The sequence below is a fragment of the Bacillus rossius genome, chromosome 16, assembly GCF_032445375.1.
Source record: "Bacillus rossius redtenbacheri isolate Brsri chromosome 16, Brsri_v3, whole genome shotgun sequence".
In the NCBI taxonomy this organism is placed as follows: domain Eukaryota; kingdom Metazoa; phylum Arthropoda; class Insecta; order Phasmatodea; family Bacillidae; genus Bacillus; species Bacillus rossius.
Window position 1 is genome coordinate 29,192,917 of NC_086343.1, and position 19,632 is coordinate 29,212,548.

Below are 19,632 nucleotides of genomic sequence, written 5' to 3' on the forward strand. Positions count from 1 at the left end.
ACTCGGTTCGGCTCGAATGATCGTCACAAGTCGATTCCAACAAATAGATTAGCTGAGATGCACTTATCACAGTCAATGACTGCACATAGCTTCCTCACCCCGACTCTGAAATGAGATACGCCAACAGCAGTGGCGGATACAGGGGGTTGTTGGAGAAATAATTTGCAAAATACATCCGGACTGTAAGTACCGTTTGGTCATTACAACAAATGAACACATGAAAAAAAAGGTTTTTAGAAAGTTTTAGTTTACAACATATTTACATCACATTTTCCGATAGTCGCCATTCAGTTCCAAGCACTTTCCGCAATGTTCTACCAGTTTATTTAACCTCTCTGCATAGAAGTGCGCCGCCTGGAAATTAAACCAGTTGATAAATCGTAATTTCTGTACATTTTGCTGTTAATTGTTTACTCACGTTTCATTAAATCAACAAAATGAGACCCTTTTCGTTACAAAAAAACAGCCGCCATTTCTCGACTCAAGTATGGAGATTGCTTGAACTTATTCCGATGTTCACTAAGCGCCTGTACCTAGACTACACGCATTGCGTATTCGAGTCCATGATGATTATGGCCGAGGCGACCGTTCCATTTCCAGGCGGCGCACTTTTATGCAGAGGGGTTAAATAAACTGGTAGAGCAATGCGAAAAGTGCTTGTAACTGAATGGCGACTATCGGAAAATTGTGATGTAAATATGTTGTAAACTAAAACTTTCAATAAAACCTTTATTTTTCATGTGTTCATTTGTTATAATGACCAAACGGTACTTACATTCCGAACATGCCGCGAATCAGCGAAGGCGGTGGGTAATTCAAGGCGAGCATACAACTCCTGCGATTTAAACTGCTACTTCTGAAAGCTTGTATGTCAAGAGGGGAGAGTTGGAGAGCGCTGAGTGGTGAAGGGGGAGTGGTGAAGGGGGAATGGTGAAGGGGGAGTGGTGAAGGGGGAGTGGTGAAGGGGGAGTGGTGAAGGGGGAGTGGTGAAGGGGGGTGGTGAAGGGGGGGGTGGTGAAGGGGGGGTGAAGGGGGGGCGGTGAAGGGGGAGCGGTGATGGGGGGTGGTGAAGGGGGGTGGTGAAGGGGGGTGGTGAAGGGGTGTGGTGAAGGGTGGTGGTGAAGGGGGGTGGTGAAGGGGGTGGTGAAGGGGGGTAGCGGTGAAGGGGGGTAGCGGTGAAGAAGGGTAGCGGTGAAGGGGGGTAGCGGTGAAGGGGTGTAGCGGTGAATGGGGGTAGCGGTGAAGGGGGGTAGCGGTGAAGGGGGGGTAGCGGTGAAGAGGGGTAGCGGTGAAGGGGGGTAGCGGTGAAGGGGGGTAGCGGTGAAGGGGGGTAGCGGTGAAGGGGGGTAGCGGTGAAGGGGGGGTAGCGGTGAAGGGGGGGTAGCGGTGAAGGGGGGTAGCGGTGAAGGGTGGTAGCGGTGAAGGGTGGTAGCGGTGAAGGGGGGTAGCGGTGAAGGGGGGTAGCGGTGAAGGGGGGTAGCGGTGAAGGGGGGGTAGCGGTGAAGGGGGGTAGCGGTGAAGGGGGGTAGCGGTGAAGGGGGGTAGCGGTGAAGGGGGGGTAGCGGTGAAGGGGGGTAGCGGTGAAGGGGGGTAGCGGTGAAGGGGGGGTAGCGGTGAAGGGGGGTAGCGGTGAAGGGTGGTAGCGGTGAAGGGTGGTAGCGGTGAAGGGTGGTAGCGGTGAAGGGGGGTAGCGGTGAAGGGGGGTAGCGGCAAAGGGTGGTAGCGGCAAAGGGTGGTAGCGGCGAAGGGGGGTAGCGGTGAAGGGGGGGTAGCGGTGAAGGGGGGTAGCGGTGAAGGGGGGTAGCGGTGAAGGTGGGTAGCGGTGAAGGGGGATAGCGGTGAAGGGGGGGTAGCGGTGAAGGGGGGTAGCGGTGAAGGGGGATAGCGGTGAAGGGGGGGTAGCGGTGAAGGGGGGGTAGCGGTGAAGGGGGATAGCGGTGAAGGGGGATAGCGGTGAAGGGGGGTAGTGGCGAAAGGGGGTAGCGGTTGAAGTGTAAGGGCTGCACGAGGCGGGCGGATAGGGGCACTCACCCGGGCGGGGGAGTCGCTCTGTCGGTGGACACACTGGAGGGCGTGCGGCTGCGGTCCGGCAGCGAGCACGAGGATCTGCTGCGCCTCCTCTCTCGAACTGGACCGAGCACAGAGCACACAGAGCACAGTCAGCACTCAGCAGTCGAGTACAAGCCGTACAGCAACTAGGGCAAGCACTGAAGCTAGCAGCTTGGAATGTTATAGCACACTTTGATTGTAGCTCGCCCACTCTTCCCCTCGCCACCGCAATTGTCACTACTGGACTCAACCGCCCCGTTCTTCGCCTGTAAGAACCGGTGCAGTCTGGTAGAGGAAAGCTGGTGAATCAGTCCATCAAACACTGGGTGCTCAGTTAATTTAAGAATATGCGTTCAGTAGCAGAAAATATTAAAATTTTTAGAGTTGTACCACGAAAATGAATGTGTGTGTGGAACACCAACAGCGTACATTTACAGAAACAGGGAAATTAACAGGCAGCTCATGGTATAATTTTATCCCCTACATGCTCTTCTAAATACTGCCGTACCTCTTGCAACAATGCTTTCGCCACTTTTTGACGTGACAACGTCTAATAAATCGATGAACGCCGGCTGCACGCACGAAAGGGTGTCCCACTACGGATGTGTGCTGATTGCTCATTGTACGCATGCGTGGCATCTCTCTTCATGCTCATTGTACGCATGCGCGGCATCTCTCTTCCACTCGATTGGAACAACCATCGATTTGACTTTTCAATCATATTTTCGTCGTTTGAATTATTAATATTATGTAATTTAACGATCGTCCACCGATTTTCAGCACAATTGGTACGGTTATTTAAAAGTAATGTTGAATATTCAAATACGTTTTGAACCAACAATGGAGTTTTACAGTTACACATAATAATTCCAATTAGGACACCCGGGATCTTTTGCACAATGTTTTAAAAAATATTGTAACACATAAATAAGTTTGGTGTATTTGGGATGCGTATTTGTTATCAAATCGTGTTATAAAAACGAAATAATATTATTCCCCTACCCTGAAAAAAAGTTTATAAATATATATAAGTCATTTGAAACAACAAATTTTCAAGTATGGCCTCGTGGTCTTGCGGTCAGCGTCGCAAAATATATCTGAATTAATTAATGCAACTAAAAGTAAATTTATTAATTGAATTGTACATTTCATTTCACTCCTTTGTATCCATACAAAATAGTGATAAAATTAAAAAAAATTATTTTTCAAAGAATATAATATTTTTAATGCCTAAATGGTTTGGTTGCAAAAACCTATTACGGCTCAGTCTCAGGCCGAATATATTTCCTTTTCTTCTGTATCAATCATTTCATCAATGGTTTGTTATGACGTTGTCACGTTCAACTATCGTCCGTAAACCGACTTTACAGACAACCAATTTTTTTTTCTTTCAAACATTATTTTAAAGCAATACGAACACGATTTGCGCATTATATGCTGGAAGCAGATTCTGCACTGAACCGTCGCATTTTGTAATCACGTTAAGTGGACAGCTACTACACCGCAGGTAAGACAGTTATTTCGCTCTAGTTGCTATCCCCGTCTTCTCTACCCGTGAATTCGCTCGGACAACTTCAAGCGTGTGAGGGTTCACTCGAGACAAGAAGTGTCCACAACTCAACTATTCACACCTGTCCCGTGAGGGAGCGAGTTTGATTTGATTTGATTTTTTATTGCATTCAATAGACCATACATAATGGTATAGAATATGTCATAAAAATACAAATAAACATAAATAACACATAAACAGGTACAAGAACATTATTAAAAACATACAAAACTAAAATAATATGACAAGCTGCACTTCCACGAATAAACACCTTTTTATATAATATTATATATAAAAGAAAAGTAATACATAATTACAGTAAACAAAATTAAGTATAGATATCAAAAATTAGAACACAATCTAACCTATATCACATAGAACAGTTCATCATAATCATATATAAAACTCACAACAGATTATTCTGTTTCATTGTGTTATAATATTCTTCTTCTCATAAGTATTACTTTCTGTTCATTAAGTTATAAAATCTCTCTATGAAATTTATTACTCTGTGCAGAAAGTACTCACAAAAAATAAAAACTTGGGTCAATAAGTGAATTACTAAGTACTACTAGTGTGTGAAAGACTGATGATATAAAAAAAATATATATTTATTTTATGTAAGATACCTATTGCTTTTGAGGTATTTTATAGTTTCGTTCTCAACCAATTATACCACAATGAAACCTGAGATAAAGTACCTACCTAACAGTCATATTTTCTTTAACGTGAGTTCAAACCTGCATATTTATATTTCAACGATTATTTAAACGTTAATATTTTTTTGTAGTTGGCGGAAACTAAGGAAATTTTGCTGATATAACGGATGGCTGATGACATGGAAACGATACCACAAATAACTGAGGTGAGGCGGGGCAGGGCAGCCTACTTTTCACAGACGAGAGAGCCAAAACCCGAAGTTCCCCGAAGTTCATGTTTTTTTTTCCGTATCTTTAATGTAGCTATCCTGACCAAATCAACTGTCCACAATGTTTTAAAGTATTTATAATGTACCTAACCTAACCTAATTGACCATTGTTATCCTTTTATCAACACCGCCATATTTATTTACAATGAACAAGAAAAAACCCCAAGATGCACAATCGGGAGTTTGGCTCTCTCGTCTGTGAAAAGAAGGCTTCCCGGCGGAGCAGGTGCTAGAGGCTAGATCGTCCACTGTTCATTCCACTGGGTCGGGCTCACTCGCCGTTCCACTGAAGGTGGGTTTGCGATTGAAAAACACAACAATTATAAACTTAATTTGTACATCGATGAGCACATGTTTAAGTAATATCCAGTTCATGATTGACACAGTGGTCATGTACGTAGGTATCGTCCGCATTTTGGCAAGGAATCATTGCCAACGGAAAATGTGTTCAAATGCAACGTATTTTTTATCCACGGTGAATGTTTATGTACCTACTTGAACTATCAGACGTTTGGCTACAGTTGTACATAAAAATTGATTTTTAGCTCGTAACCTAGAAATCTGAATCAAATATTTGACTTAAATACGAGTATATAAATACTATTAAATGCAATGCTATTTTTTTTCCAAAACATCACAAAATGGCTGCACAGTTAAAAAAAATTCATTAATTGTGAATACATTTTTAAAGACTCGTGCAATAGCAAAACAAAAAAAAACATCAAAATAATAATTACCGAAATAAAGATTCTGATCAGAGTTTTATTTTCTTCAACTATTTAATGCAATATTATTTTATTAATTTTATCGTTTAGCATTATAATAAAAATTTATCATTTCCTACTTCTTTCGTACTATGTCATAGCCCTCTTTCCCCAAGGAAACATTATTTCGCACCAACAACACAATCTACTGGGCTCCGATTGGTGCTTCCCACAATTCTTAAGAAAAAAATACAAACTATAACCTTCTCAGTCAAGTCCTAAGTCAAAATATGATTCACACACGATCCATCAAAACCCGTACACGAAAACATTGTCCATTCCACTAGTATGCATTGTAATATCTTCTTAATTATCAATCGTAAACCCACCTTCAACAGTTCTATTTCACACACGGCGAGTTTACTGAATTACTCGCAACTCGACTTAAAATACTGGCCCAGTGGAAACCAGCCATTAGACTGAGTTTACAAACTTCACAAGAAATGCAAAACAGCGCACGGACTACTCTACAGTAGAAATGCCACGGTAGTTTATAAAACCTCAAGTCGCAAGATGGTCACCAACTCTACAGTTGGAAACTGAAAACTGTAGAATAAAATTATTTCTTTATCGGGCTTCTTTACATAAGCCTATAGAAATTTTCTTTCAGGAATACGTGTGAAATTTTTAATAGTTTTATTTAAAATTTGCATTTTCTTTTACTGAGTAAATGTCTAGGAAGTAAAAACGTAATGCACGTGGTAAAAATAAACCCATAACATACTGTATGCGTAATGTCAGTATTTATAAAGTTTTCGGAACCATTCACTTAAAATTGCGTAATTTATAAACGGGTAGGCCTATTTGGAAACGTCGTCAGTAAACATTATTTTTGCATCTTGCTTCATAAGCCCGGCCTTACATTACAATTAGCGCCCGAAACACTTCTGAGAGTTCAGTGGTCAGCAAAGTGTATATATATATATATACACAAATAAACAAAGCTGTTCTCAAAAACTAGCTACACATACCAGTTACGTATTAGCATGTAAGTTGTGTGTGATGTAAAAAATAAAATAAAAAGTTTATCTATATATATATAAAAATGTTATGTTGGTTTGTGTACGCTTCAAAAACTCAAAAAGTTGGTTCTGCACCGATCGAGCTGAAATTTTACCATTATATACAACCCGCATCAAGGATTGTTTTTATCTACTTTTCACGTCAGCAACATACCCGCGACCGCGAAAAAGTAACTGCGCCATTTTATTAATGTTTTCTCACCAATAAAAACAAAAAAAACACGCATTTTCTGTTATGGAAACGTTTCTCCATGCCAAAGGATTTCTCTTAGCAATGGAAAAAACTACGTCAAGTGAAGCGAGCGGGAAATGGCTATATAGGCTACAATGAGAATGATTTTATTGTGAGGTGCAATAATTAAAAAATGACTTAGCGTACAGTCGATGAGACGTCTAGACTAATATCATTTCCCGATCATTTTTGTAATTTAGTAACATCGAAAGAAGAACTGATCGAAAAAGTATTTCCTGACATTAAAAAAAACCCATAGAAATCACGATTGGCTCAGTGAAAGAGCTATCCTTTCCGCAAAGAATAAATATGTCTATCAACTTAATAATGCTATTCAATCCAGTATTCAAAGTGATGAAATTACATATAAGTCGATAGACACCGTTGTGGAAGCAGATTAAGTAGTTAATTATACAACGGAATTTTTAAACTCACTTGATCTGCCAGTGATACCACCACACATACTTAAATTGAAAATAGGTGTGCCAATTATCCTCTTGCGGAATATTAATCAGCCAAAACTCTGCAACGGCACGCGACTTTCAGTTAAGAAATTAATGAATAACGTAGTGGAAGCAACGATTTTAACGGGGCCTTTCAAAGGTGAAGATGTCCTCATTCCTCGAATACCCATGATCCCGACCGATACACCATTTCAATTTAAAAGATTGCAATTCCCAATTCGATTGGCATTTGCAATCACAATCAATAAAGCTCAAGGTCAATCTTTAGAATTGTGTGGTTTAGATTTAGATGCGGATTGCTTTTCACATGGACAACTGTATGTTGCGTATTCCCGAGTCGGAAAACCAGATAGTCTTTATATCTACGCATACAGTGGAAAAACAAAAAAATATTGTATATTTACAAGTATTGCAAAATTAAACTTATATGAAATGTATTCTTTGTTTTGTTTCTCATTTCTCAACTATTCAATCACAATGTGCCACAGCGAAGCGTGGCAAGGTACAGCTAGTCACTTATAAAAATGTGTTGTGGTCAATTTTTTTTCGGCCCGCCTAAATAATTTTTATTTTATATGACCTCCCCTTAAAAAGTTTGCCCATGTCTAGTTTAGAGCGTATGAAATTGATCAGAGATTCACAGAAAGCCTTACCGCTGCCAATCTCAATTCAGTAAACTAATTTCTTCCTGCAAACGTTCATAAAAGTTGTTTGCAACAAAAAAAATTTTTTGCTTGGAAGAAAGGCACTGCAGATCAGTGTCAATGCTTTGCTTTAAGCTGACAACGTTTCGCAGTACGTACTTGATAAAAAGAAAATATTGCAGCAAAAACTTGTCATTATGACAAGTGTTTGTAATGTCACTAGATGCTCCAGGACAGAGAGAGATAAATAGAAGACAGAAAGAGAGAGAAAGAGAAAAAGAAGAGCAAAAGACAGAAAGAGAGAGAAAGAGAGGGAGAGAGAAAGGGTGAAAAAGGAGAAAAAGAAGAAGTGAGAAAGAGAGAGAGAGAAAGAGGCAGTTATGCCAGCGTTTAGCGTCGCATGTCATAGTTTAAAACACTGCGGATATTTTTCACCACACGAAGTTAAATAAAACTTAAGGCAGGTCTTTCCTTCCGTTCATTATAAATCCGAACCTTACACATACGGCTTATCGGAACACCACACTTCTGCTAATGCACATCAAGATACACAGGAAAAACTTCTCATTCCTTTACGTAGCCGGCGGAAATTGATGCTAAACCCTGTTGTATGGAATTAGAAAGATGTTGCTGCCTCGGTTAGGAAACTCAGAATACCAGTTCGAAAAAAAAAAATTTAATTTCTGTTATTAATTTGACGGCGCAGACAAATGACATTAAGTGAATAAACGAAGAAAAAAAAACTAAGTGGTAACGAAATGTGTGGGTGCAACGAAAAGTACGCAATGTATAATAAAAAAAAATTAACTACATTTTATGAACACAATCACTGATTAGTTATAATGCATACTTTTTGTCATCGAATATACAGTCTTATTAAGTATATTTTATCTTTGGTTTTGGTTCCTTATCAGTTTCCACTCTCACATGGGTAGCCAATGCGATAAACAAACAGATAAGATAATTTCCCCTCGGTAATGTCACTGGATGATGAGTTTCGCCGAAGAAAAGGATAGGAAGTTGCCAGACCGCGTGGCGGACATATATGAATGACACAAAATCACAGAGTGACCTACCTCATATGATGATACAACTGAACTCACCCCTTTTCCAATCCCTTAGGGATGGAATTTTGTAATTATTTGGAGTCTCCGGCCCTTAAACTATGAAATCACAAACGGAAAAACACACTTTGGTATTTATAATGTTATCAGGAATTCCTTTCTTTGATGCAGTCGTGTACGGTTAACATTTCTGTTTCGATTCCAGTTTATGATAAATTAATTTGGTTATAATACCTCTCTGGTAATATGGGTTAATCTGTAATAAAATAATTTGTCCCGGTGTCTGCACGCTGGTATAATGAGCAGCGCGAGTGTGTTACGCCTTCCGTAGCGAAGCGACGGTACGTCAGCTAGTTCATTATACAACGTGAACGTAATTTATTTGAATTTTGATAAGAACATCTTAAGATAAATTAGAAAAACAAGGTTCGAAATTAAGTTCCAGGTTGTCTTAAAATGTTGGAAGGTTAGTTTTATAAATTTCCTTTTATTTTCTCTCTGGAAGTGCTTGTATATTCCTCAGGCGTGCCACATTACCGGGGCCGTCACTGGCCGAAGCTGACGTGTTGCGCCGACTATCGCCCGAGACCCGGTGACCCTCCGTCGCCAGATAAGCCGTCAGCAGCTAGCGACAAGCAGCCCACGCGCATGTGCGTGGTAATTGTCCAGTATCACGTGTCCAAGTGTATCCCTCCATCCCGATGGCATGATCCTTAATGTACTGATCCTGTGGTACACTATGCTCGCTGTTTTAATTTAGTACGTCGAAACGTTCCGGACAAAACAAAAAATCTTTAACATCACAATAGGCTCAAACAGCATTAAAGGATAAGTTTGTATTAAATTGTCAAATTCATGAGTATAGCACAAAATCAAAAAATAATATTCATGTTAAATTTTCGTCACTGTCGGCTTCTCAAAAAGGCACAGAGTGTATAGCCGTTAATTTATTTAATAAATTGCCCAAAGATCTTAAAATTTTCTGTTTTCAGAACAGTATGTTATTTAAAAAAAAAAAATTAAAGGAATTTCTCCATATACATAGGTACCTTTTATACTATTATTGAATATTTGGATCACCAATATTAGTATGTATAAATTTAATTCTGATTTCTGCATAATTATAGCTTGGTGTTGATTGTATTATAGCCCTACTGTGTGTGTGTATTTTATTATTTATTTATTTTATAACTAATATAGGTTTATATACCGTCAATTTTTATTATTTGAACCATTTGTAATATGATTGTATGATTTGTATTATTGATTTATATTTAACTTCTATTGTATTAAATTGTATTTAACTTACTCCATGTCCCTAATTTGGGACTAAACGGATTGCATGAATAAATAAATAAATAACAAATTAGTATGTCACAGGTCTTGAGAAATAATTTTAGGATCATAATTCATTGTTAAATCACAAGTTTTTCGTTATGTCTAGGATCTTTCGTCGTACTAAATTAAAACAGCAATGATCATGTATACTACAGTTATCAATGTATACATGATCATGCCAACAGGATCAAGTGATAAAACGTGGTGAGGAACTTTTACAGTCTATCGTAAATATATGTACAATTCACAAGGGACCTTACAAGTAGTGCGATCAAGATACATATTTATAAATGATGTTATAAATGACACGTGTAAAATTTATTGGATTTTACAAAATTGTGTCGGCCAGTTTAAAATTTTAACGTTTTTTTGTTTGTTTTTCAATTGATAAATTTTATCCTAGCAATTTCTTTTAACTGAATACAGTTCTTAAAAATAACTACTACAAACACAAAATTATGGCAATGTACTTAAGTTTCTAACTTCGTTTCGTAAATTAAAATCGTTAAATGCGCATGTAATTTTTTTTTAACTTCTTTATTAGTTTGTTAAAATATTAATTCATTTGCATTTAAAGCGTTAGTCGTAGTAAATAAAGATGCTAAAATTGATTTTACGACTACTTTTATTCCCGAAGTTCTGTCACAGATAACCTACAATGCGCGCTTGGAAATGGTGACTTCTTTACGACCTGGATGCAACCCATATAGGCCTACGACAGCCATTATTGTTTACAAGTTTGTTCAAACTGAGTTATTGAAAAAAAAAATAGTTTTATCATAATTTAATATTTATTCCGGAACGGCATTGTGCGTAAACGTATTTAATAGATTCCAACAATGAATTCATCGTGTACCTACATGAAAACCCGCGTTCTAATCGTGAAATATGTCGAGTCTGTCAACTTTGTTGCTCTGACGTCACAAATGTGTCGGACGTGATTGGTTATAAAAATATTGACGTTACAACTCTTCAGGTCCGCGCTGCTGGTTCTCTCCGGATGTCGCTGTGTTCTGTTAGGTCCACCCCCACCATCAACTGCTTAGTTGCGCCTGTGGTTAGCGAGATCCCGTGACCTCCTGCCTCTCTGCATGTCTTCTGTGGGAAGCCTACATACAGTTCTCTGGGATGAGAGCCACGCCCGAACAGTTCCGAAGTTCTCCGAAGATTACCGTTCACTGGCGGAAAAAAAAAAAAAAAAAAAATATATATATATATATATATATATATATATAATGCAAGAATTTAAAAATTTTACGGTCATGGAGTATTTTTTTAATAACGTTAACCTAACCTAACTAACCATTCATTTCAGTTACGACAACCTAACCTAACGTAACATCCCGAAAAAAAAAAAGAACTATTATTTTTTACAATGACAACATAACCTAAAACTTTACTTCGGGAAACTTCTGAGCTGTGGCTTTCATCCCTGGGACAAAAAGTTCAAGTCGACCAAGGTATTCGAACCAGGGAGATGTTGAAAACACCGTCATGACGTCAGAGTTACGCGGGCCATTCTGCGATCAGTGTCCGTCGGACACAATTTAGAACATTGCAATTGTAGACGGGCCTCAATGCGGACCTGACAGCAGATATCACAACACCCGCGCAGGACTGGTTCTGCTGTCTTTACCTTCGCGACAAACGAAAATTAACCATTATGTTATATAAAAAAATGTTTCTGGCAATTGCATATTATAAACCAAATATATGACAAGTATCAAAGTTTACTACAAGTTATTTATTTTAATCAACATGTTTTATATAAAAATGTTTAATACTAATTTAACGTTCATTCAAAAATAAATCACTGAGCACATTTAGTAAACAAAACCATTAAAAACTACATGAATAATGTTCCACTGCACCAGTCCGACCATCATTAGAAAAAAAATTCTAGATCTGATGTTTATAGAATTCTTTCTAACCGTATGTCTTACCCGCGAATTTTATCACACCGAGATCAAAGATGTTTGGAATTGCTGGGAAATTATTTTATTTGCATAGGCGAGGTTGTTCTTACTAGAATCTACGGGAAAAGATAATTCTGCAGTGTGGCAACTGGGAAGCAAGTCGAACAGCAACTATGTAAAGTGAAAGTTTGTTAGGTGTTTAATCAGCTACGTTAATAATGAGTATTTAATAAATAATGTACAACCAATGCAAAAGTCGCTTTCCTGCACAATTATAAAGGTAAGTAAAAATCCCACCAAAAGGTTTTAAGACCGGTACAAAACAATATTTGGCTCTAAAGTTCTGGCATAAATAGCAACTTAGCTGCAATTAAACTTTAAAATACCTCTATTTAATGGCTCTCGACATCTATTTAACGACATTTATAAAGTTGAAATTCTCTATAAAAGGCTATTAGTTCACGTTACTCTCTTTACTAGTTAAATATTTTAAAATAATTCGCCAAATTCTTTGGAAAGGAATTTATTTCTATCAGGTTTGTCCAAATGTAAAAAAAAATTACAAAACACGATTATTTTAATAAATTAAAAAAAGCTATTTTAATAAATATTATGAAATATAATATAATTTTGATTGATCAAAGAGTTAAGTAATATTTTTGACGTGACGTCTAATAAATCGATGAACGCCCGCTGCACGCACGCAAAGTGTCCCGTTACACACATTGTTCCGTTACGCGGTGTCCCGTTACGCTCATTGTTCCGTTACGCGGTGTCCCGTTACGCTCATTGTTCCGTTACGCTGTGTCCCGTTACGCTCATTGTACGCTTGAGCCGCATCTCTCTCTCTTCCACTCGATTGGCCTATGCGTCCGAGGAGAAGAAAGACAGCGGCAGAACACAACTTAAATCTAAACGTGAACTGTTTCGTCGACTGTTTATAAAGTGAATTGAAAAGTTAATGTGGTTTTCATTGCTTATTACAACAACAATTTCGGCAATAAAGGTTAATTATTCCCTGCATTTTAAAATCCGATTACTAGTATAATTCAAGTATTTATTCTTTTATTATTAAAATAAAAATGATTCAATTTTATTCATAAAAGTATGCAATTATTTTCATTAATGTTTTGTTATGACGTCACGTTAAACTATCGTCCGTAAACCGACTTTACAGACGACTATTTTTTAAAAGAGAAATTTAATATTAATTTCATTTATACATAATTGAAAAAATAATAATCGTATTGAATATTGAGAGGGTTTTAACTTACAGCGGGACCTGCAGTGAAGCTGTAGCGAGGCTGTAGCGAGGCGACTGTGAACACGGCAGGTGTCACCTGGCGAGCTCGCAGCCTGCAGCTGCCGGCACCGCGCGAGGACTGACAGTCCGTGTCTCGGCGCGCCGGCTGTCTCGTGACGTCACTGCCCACTAGCGCTGTGTACACACCGCGCCGCGCCCCCGACACGACCGCAGCTGTATCGATACCGCACGCCTTAGAGATTCACCGTCCCCCGATCAGTCCCCGCAGCGCATCCCTACTCCTGTGCAACTTCACGGTCGCAATGAAAACCAAAGCCGATAAACATGTTGGTTTTCAGAAAAATTATTTTTTGACGTGACAACGTCTAATAAATCGATGAACGCCGGCTGCACGCACGAAAAAGGATGACTTATTGTCCCGTTACGCACATTGTCCCGTTACGCTCATTGTACGTTTGCGCCGCATCTATCTCTCTTCCACTCCATTGGAACAACCATCGATTTGACGTTTTCGAGGCACATTAAACTTGAAACACTCCCATTCGTTTCCAACTTTTCCTATCATCGTCCTATCCTTAACAGAATAACACAGATTGGAAGAAGTTAAATAGCAAACATGTATAAAAGTTATAGTTAAAATCTCTTCGTTAAAGTAATAAACATATTTGAATTAATGAGTGCAAATAAAAGTAAATTTATCAATTAAATTGTAGATTTAATTTCACTCCTTTGTATCCATACAAAATTGTGATAATTTAACAAAAATGATTCAATTTTATTCATAAAAGTATGCAATCATTTCATCAATGTTTTGTTATGACGTTGTCACGTTAAACTATCGTCCGTAAACCGACTTTACAGACAACCAATTTTTTGGGAAAATTTTCTGCAAAACCGGAAAATTTTAGAAACATTAATACTTTCAACAAAACACGCAAATCATTTTGATCAAATCTCGGTACACGGCATTTGGTGGGAGTAATCTGACATAATTGTGGAAAAAACCTCGGTGCTGCCATCTGTGGCGGATGGCACATATAGAGGTCACAAAGCCGAAGGGAAACTATATAGAGTAAACGGTTTACTGAATTTTAACAATATAGGCAGTATTTAAAAAAAATTCCTTGTTTGAAGTCAGGTCGAAAGCCAGGGTTTAGTGTATTTTTATATCTTTTTCGCTTTCGTTTGAACCGTTTCATTATAAAGTTTAAGCTTTCGCTCTGCTAGTCAAATTATTCAATAGTCGACGTAACTGCTCCAGCAGCGAATTCTAGCGGTTGGGTGCGAAACTAAGTGTGATTCGCGTCAAGAAACGTAGTTGAAAACACCACTTTCAGATATTTATCGCGCTTGGCATTATTTTAAAGAAGTACCTATAAGTTAAATTTCGTGTTAGAGTTTCTTATTATAAGTGTATTTGCAACACGAGAACACGCTAACCGAGTTTAGATGTTACACATAACTGGCGAGTACTGGACGACTCGCTAAGAATTTTCTTAAAATAAAAAACGGACTAATAAAAAAATACATTTTGGTTTTATTTACCACCTAAATGGCTTGGCTAACATTTCAGAGTTGGGTAGGACCGATGCTACAATCTACCAACGGCTAGGAACAAAACTTTGTGGTTTAAAAATTACCAACCAATCTGCATAAAATAAATGATTGTGTAACGTACATCAACTCATCTTAAATAATGTAAATGTATGTTATAAAAGGAAAAAAACGAAAATAATCCAAAACAATATGTGGTTACTTTTTTCCAGAAAATTGGCGAACGAAAAATTTTCCTCCGAAAATTTTCCCACTCACATCTCTGACGTTGACCATACATAACCAACCTTTCGGTTTATTTACGAACACCTAAAAATCCTATCCTCCAAAGAAATAATAATAAAAAAAAGAGCGCGTGTAACTCGGTACACGTGATAGAAGTAAAACTTCTTTGGCAATTTAAACCTCTACTCGCAAATACATCGTAAGGGATAAAACGGCAAAAGAGAGAGAGAGAGAGAGAGAGAGAGAGAGAGAGAGAGATGGGGAAAAAGAAAGAGAGAGAGTTGTTTATCAATCAATATTGATTAATTAGCAATAAATATGCAAAATTGTTGAAATACTCACACAATAAAGAAAATATTAAAAAACAATATTTTTTTTTTTTGAGAAATTTATGTATGTCCAGACATTTCTTAACAATCTGTTATTTTTACAAGAGGGGAAAATTTAAAGATACACGTACGCGTATTATTCGAGCGCCTGACTTGAAGTCAATGAAAAGTGGCGGCTCGTACTTGCCCGCACTTGCTCGTACTTTCTCGTACTTGCTCGTACTTGCTCGTACTTGCTCGTACTTGCTCGTACTTGGATGTCCTTGTCCGCTTGACTGCCCAAGTGAGAAGTTGCCTGGGGAAACTTTTTCGTCGTGAATAGCTACTGAAGCGCGAAGCAAGAAGCAGGTTGAAAGGCCCTCATTCGCAGTCGCATCTGTAGCAGCTTGTCCGATGTTTTTGGTTCACGTAGTAATAAATTGAGTTTTAGACGAGATAAAGATTAATGAAAATATATATTAATGAAATTTAGATAAGTTTCTTGAAAATTGTAATATATCCGCGTCCCAATTTGTCTGAAGTATACACTTAAACATATTTGTCTCCAGGAGTGACATCACAAGGGTTGTTCGAACTGGAAGCAAAGTATGCAGGTGAACGAAACTATGTACTTCTCGTGTCCTTCGAGTTGAATAAAAAAAACTTTATAGATTATATTTTATACAACATTTAATTAAAATAAAAACTTGGAAAAATAATTTTAACTTAATATTATACTTTGTTTTGATAAATATAACTGAACAAAATAATTTAAACAAAACATAAGAGTAGAAGTGTGGAGTCGGATCCAGTGTCCGCCATCTTGGATGCCCTCGCAATCTCGGATGACCTTGACCCCTGCCACCATATTGGATTCCGGATCATAGATTACGTGGTCACAGGTGCCTTTTGTTTACTAAAACTTTCCGCCTTTTTGAATTGACGTAACAGCCACCATTTTGCTGTCAAGAACATTCCGCCATTTTTAATTATGACTTATCGTCCACCATTTTGTTTACTAATACCTCCCGCTATTATGAATTATGTCATGTCCACCATATTGTAAAACTGTAATTATTATCCAAAATAAAGAGAAAAATTTTTCAAACTTATAAAAATTGTTTTTAATTACAATTATTATAAAATTTTCATTAAAAACGCATTTAAATTATTGACCTTGAAGACCTCACTTCGATTCCCGGATAGGCTGGAGGAGCATTTTCCACTCATGTGATCAAGCCCATGAGACTCTTCGCATACCGACAAACAATGGCGGCTTCAGGATGACTTTTCGGGAGGGGCTATCGCACAAAGAAAGGTCGTAGTTACAAAAAAATGAAAGTGGTCAGATATTGGCCTTGGAATATTATTTACAAATTACAGGTTCCAAATACAGAACCTTAGTAGCTCCATGCAACTTTTGATGAGATAAAAGTTTAACATACGAAATTAAATATTTAAGTAAACATAAATATATATACTAATCAATAAAATTGGTCTCGGGAGGGGCTATCGCCCCCACCGCCCCCCTTCTGGAGCCGCGCTTGGTGACAAACCGAATGAAGACGAGGTACGACCTGAAGGCTACTCGACTGGTTATCAGGAAGGCGATTTGGCGTGGCTGTACAACCCGCAGCGAAGGAAGGGCAGGTTCCTCAATCTTCAAGAAGCATGGGAAGGCCCGTATGAAGTGTTGAAACTGCTAAATGATTTGTTCTACTGCAGAAGGGAAAGAGGGAACGAATTGACTGACTGACGGTAGATATGTGTTTGCCAGTTCGGGACGTACAGGTTTAAGGAGGGAGCAATGTTACAAAGCATCAAGGGCGCCCATATGAAAGTTTGTAAAGGGGAGGGGGGCATAATTTGTAGGGGGAAGGGGGCAAACCATCACAAATGACAAAAAATGGCCAAAAATGGCCTTAAAGGACTTAAAATTTGCCAAAAATGCTCAAGAACACCTAATTTTTTTCTTTGCCTGAAAGTCCACGGACCCACCCTGCCCATAGGCATGAGCGCCCTTGCAAAGCATGCTGGGAGACAAGGTTGCAATGTGTGCCAGGTACATGAGCGGGCCTTCCAGTGGCAGTCTGACCTGGTGGGTGTACACACGGCCAATGATGTGACACACGCATACCTTCAAGGATTAGAGAGGCCAGACCTCACAACCAACCTTTCTCGTCGCTGTCCTCCATCCCTTAGCGGCCTGTGAATTCTGCGGGCTTCCAAAGGCCGCCGCGCGGAGTGGTGTGAATAACGACGTCTTTCTGGATGCTTCGAGCATCGGGTTGACCCGGGATGATGCGACACGTCCCAATTACTTCTGTCCATTCTTGAAAGACGGCCAACTGGTATAAAAGCGGCGACGCCGGCCTCCGCGGGAGATCCGAGCGGTGCGGACGCGGAGCGACGGGATTGTGAGAGTGCGACTGAGTGGCGCGAGACTGAGTGCGACTGAGTGGCGCGAGACTGAGTGCGGCTGAGTGGCGCGAGACTGAGTGCGACTGAGTGGCGCGAGACTGAGTGCGACTGAGTGGCACGAGACTGAGTGCGACTGAGTGGCGCGAGACTGAGTGCGACTGAGTGGCGCGAGACTGAGTGCGACTGAGTGGCGCGAGACTGAGTGCGACTGAGTGGCGCGAGACTGAGTGCGACTGAGTGGCGCGAGGTAAGGGGCGAACCACTGTTTAGCCTAGCTCCAGTGAGGAGTGCGAACTGCGGGCTGGATGGGAGACCTAAGATGTACATCAAGCTCTGTCCCTACCCGAACACGCCCGAATATTCACCTACGGCCAACCTCGGGATTTGTTTTATTTTTGCGCAGGAAAAATGAATTCAAATATTAAATGTGGTCGGTTAGGTTAGCTACATTAAAATACTTTAAAACACTATGGACGGTTAGTTAGGTTAGTATAGCTACATTAAAATAAACAGAGAAATATACATACTTATATATATATATATATATATATATATAAATAAATAAACCCGAGGTTGGCCGAAGGTGAATATTCGGGCGTGTTCGGGCAGGGACAGAACTTGATGTACATCTTAGGCTTCCCTGGGCTGGACAGATACTTAGTGACTTTTGAACAGATATCAAATGTGGTGATTTAATTAGTAATGTAAATATGAGTAGCAAATAAAACTTAGTAAAATTAATTGGGCTATCCTTATGACCCGTTTACCTCACTTGTATCAACATGTTGACTTAATGAACCAGGTATGCTTATTGTTTCATATACACAATGGGAACTTTAGGCACAAAAACTTTAATATAGGTATGTAAGAATGTTATTTAATTAAACGAATATTTTTTTAAATAGTTATATTTTTTATAGAAAAAATATACATCAGATAAAAAAATTGAAGTTTTTATTCTATGAATCCCAATTCTCTAAAACTTCAAGTATGATGGATATCTTATCTGTGCGAGAATAGTCTTCTGGACTAAGAGAAGTAATCAAATGTCTTAGCTTGTCAATTAATCCATTTGGTTATTTCCTCGATGTGTAATATGTCCCTTCTGTTGTTGCTTCCATCATATTTATACTTTACTGTCAATATGCAGGGCATCTCTACAGTCTCCTGTTTTACCGACAGCCTAACATTATCATTGTCATCTATTTTCATTTCCATTTATTTTATCAAGTCGTTTTTGGTCTCAAGGCATCGCATCATCAGAGTCTTCTGTCTTGCCAACTTCAAATTTGACTATATTGTTCTCGTTTTCTGTGAATCTTTTGTTGAAATTTTTTCCAGTATTATTATTTAATACTTCAAATTGCGTAACAAAAAAACTCCACCAGTGAATTCTGTAGGAAGATCAATTCCTTCAAGTCTCATCTTAGAAAACTCGTCAACATTTTCTTCCTCTCGTACGATATATTTTTTCCATTTCTTTGATGATCTTTTCTCATTAACTGTCAATGTAAGTGATGCAGAAGCCCAACATACATTTGGCCCAAACACTGACTTTTTCCCAGCATTCTCTGCAAAGTGCTCTTTGCACAATTACCTCTCTCATGACATCAGGCATTGTTGGTTTTAGTGAACGAAATGCCACAGTACCGAAACATACATGGTGACAACACTGCTGATACTTTTTGAACCATGCCGACTCTTCTTGATGTATCATAATTATCTTCCATAATCCAAACTAAAAATATCCAGCCAAGATCGAACATTTTCATATTTAAAACTTTTTTTTTCAATATTTTAATTTTTATGTGTGCGCATTTAAATATTTTGTCAGCGAGAGTTAATTTATCTCATGCAAGAAACATGTTGCAAATAGATCCGATTCTTGCC

General features: G+C 38.8%; 1 protein-coding gene across 1 annotated transcript in view; it reads right to left on the minus strand.

The window, feature by feature from the left end:
- LOC134540347 (uncharacterized) overlaps positions 1–19,632 on the minus strand; it is a 74,141-nt gene that overhangs the window by 11,108 nt on the left and 43,401 nt on the right. Inside the window, exon 4 of the mRNA XM_063383019.1 lies at positions 2,032–2,128. Within this exon, the coding sequence (XP_063239089.1) occupies positions 2,032–2,128 (97 nt within the window). The remainder of the gene's footprint in view (positions 1–2,031; positions 2,129–19,632) is intronic.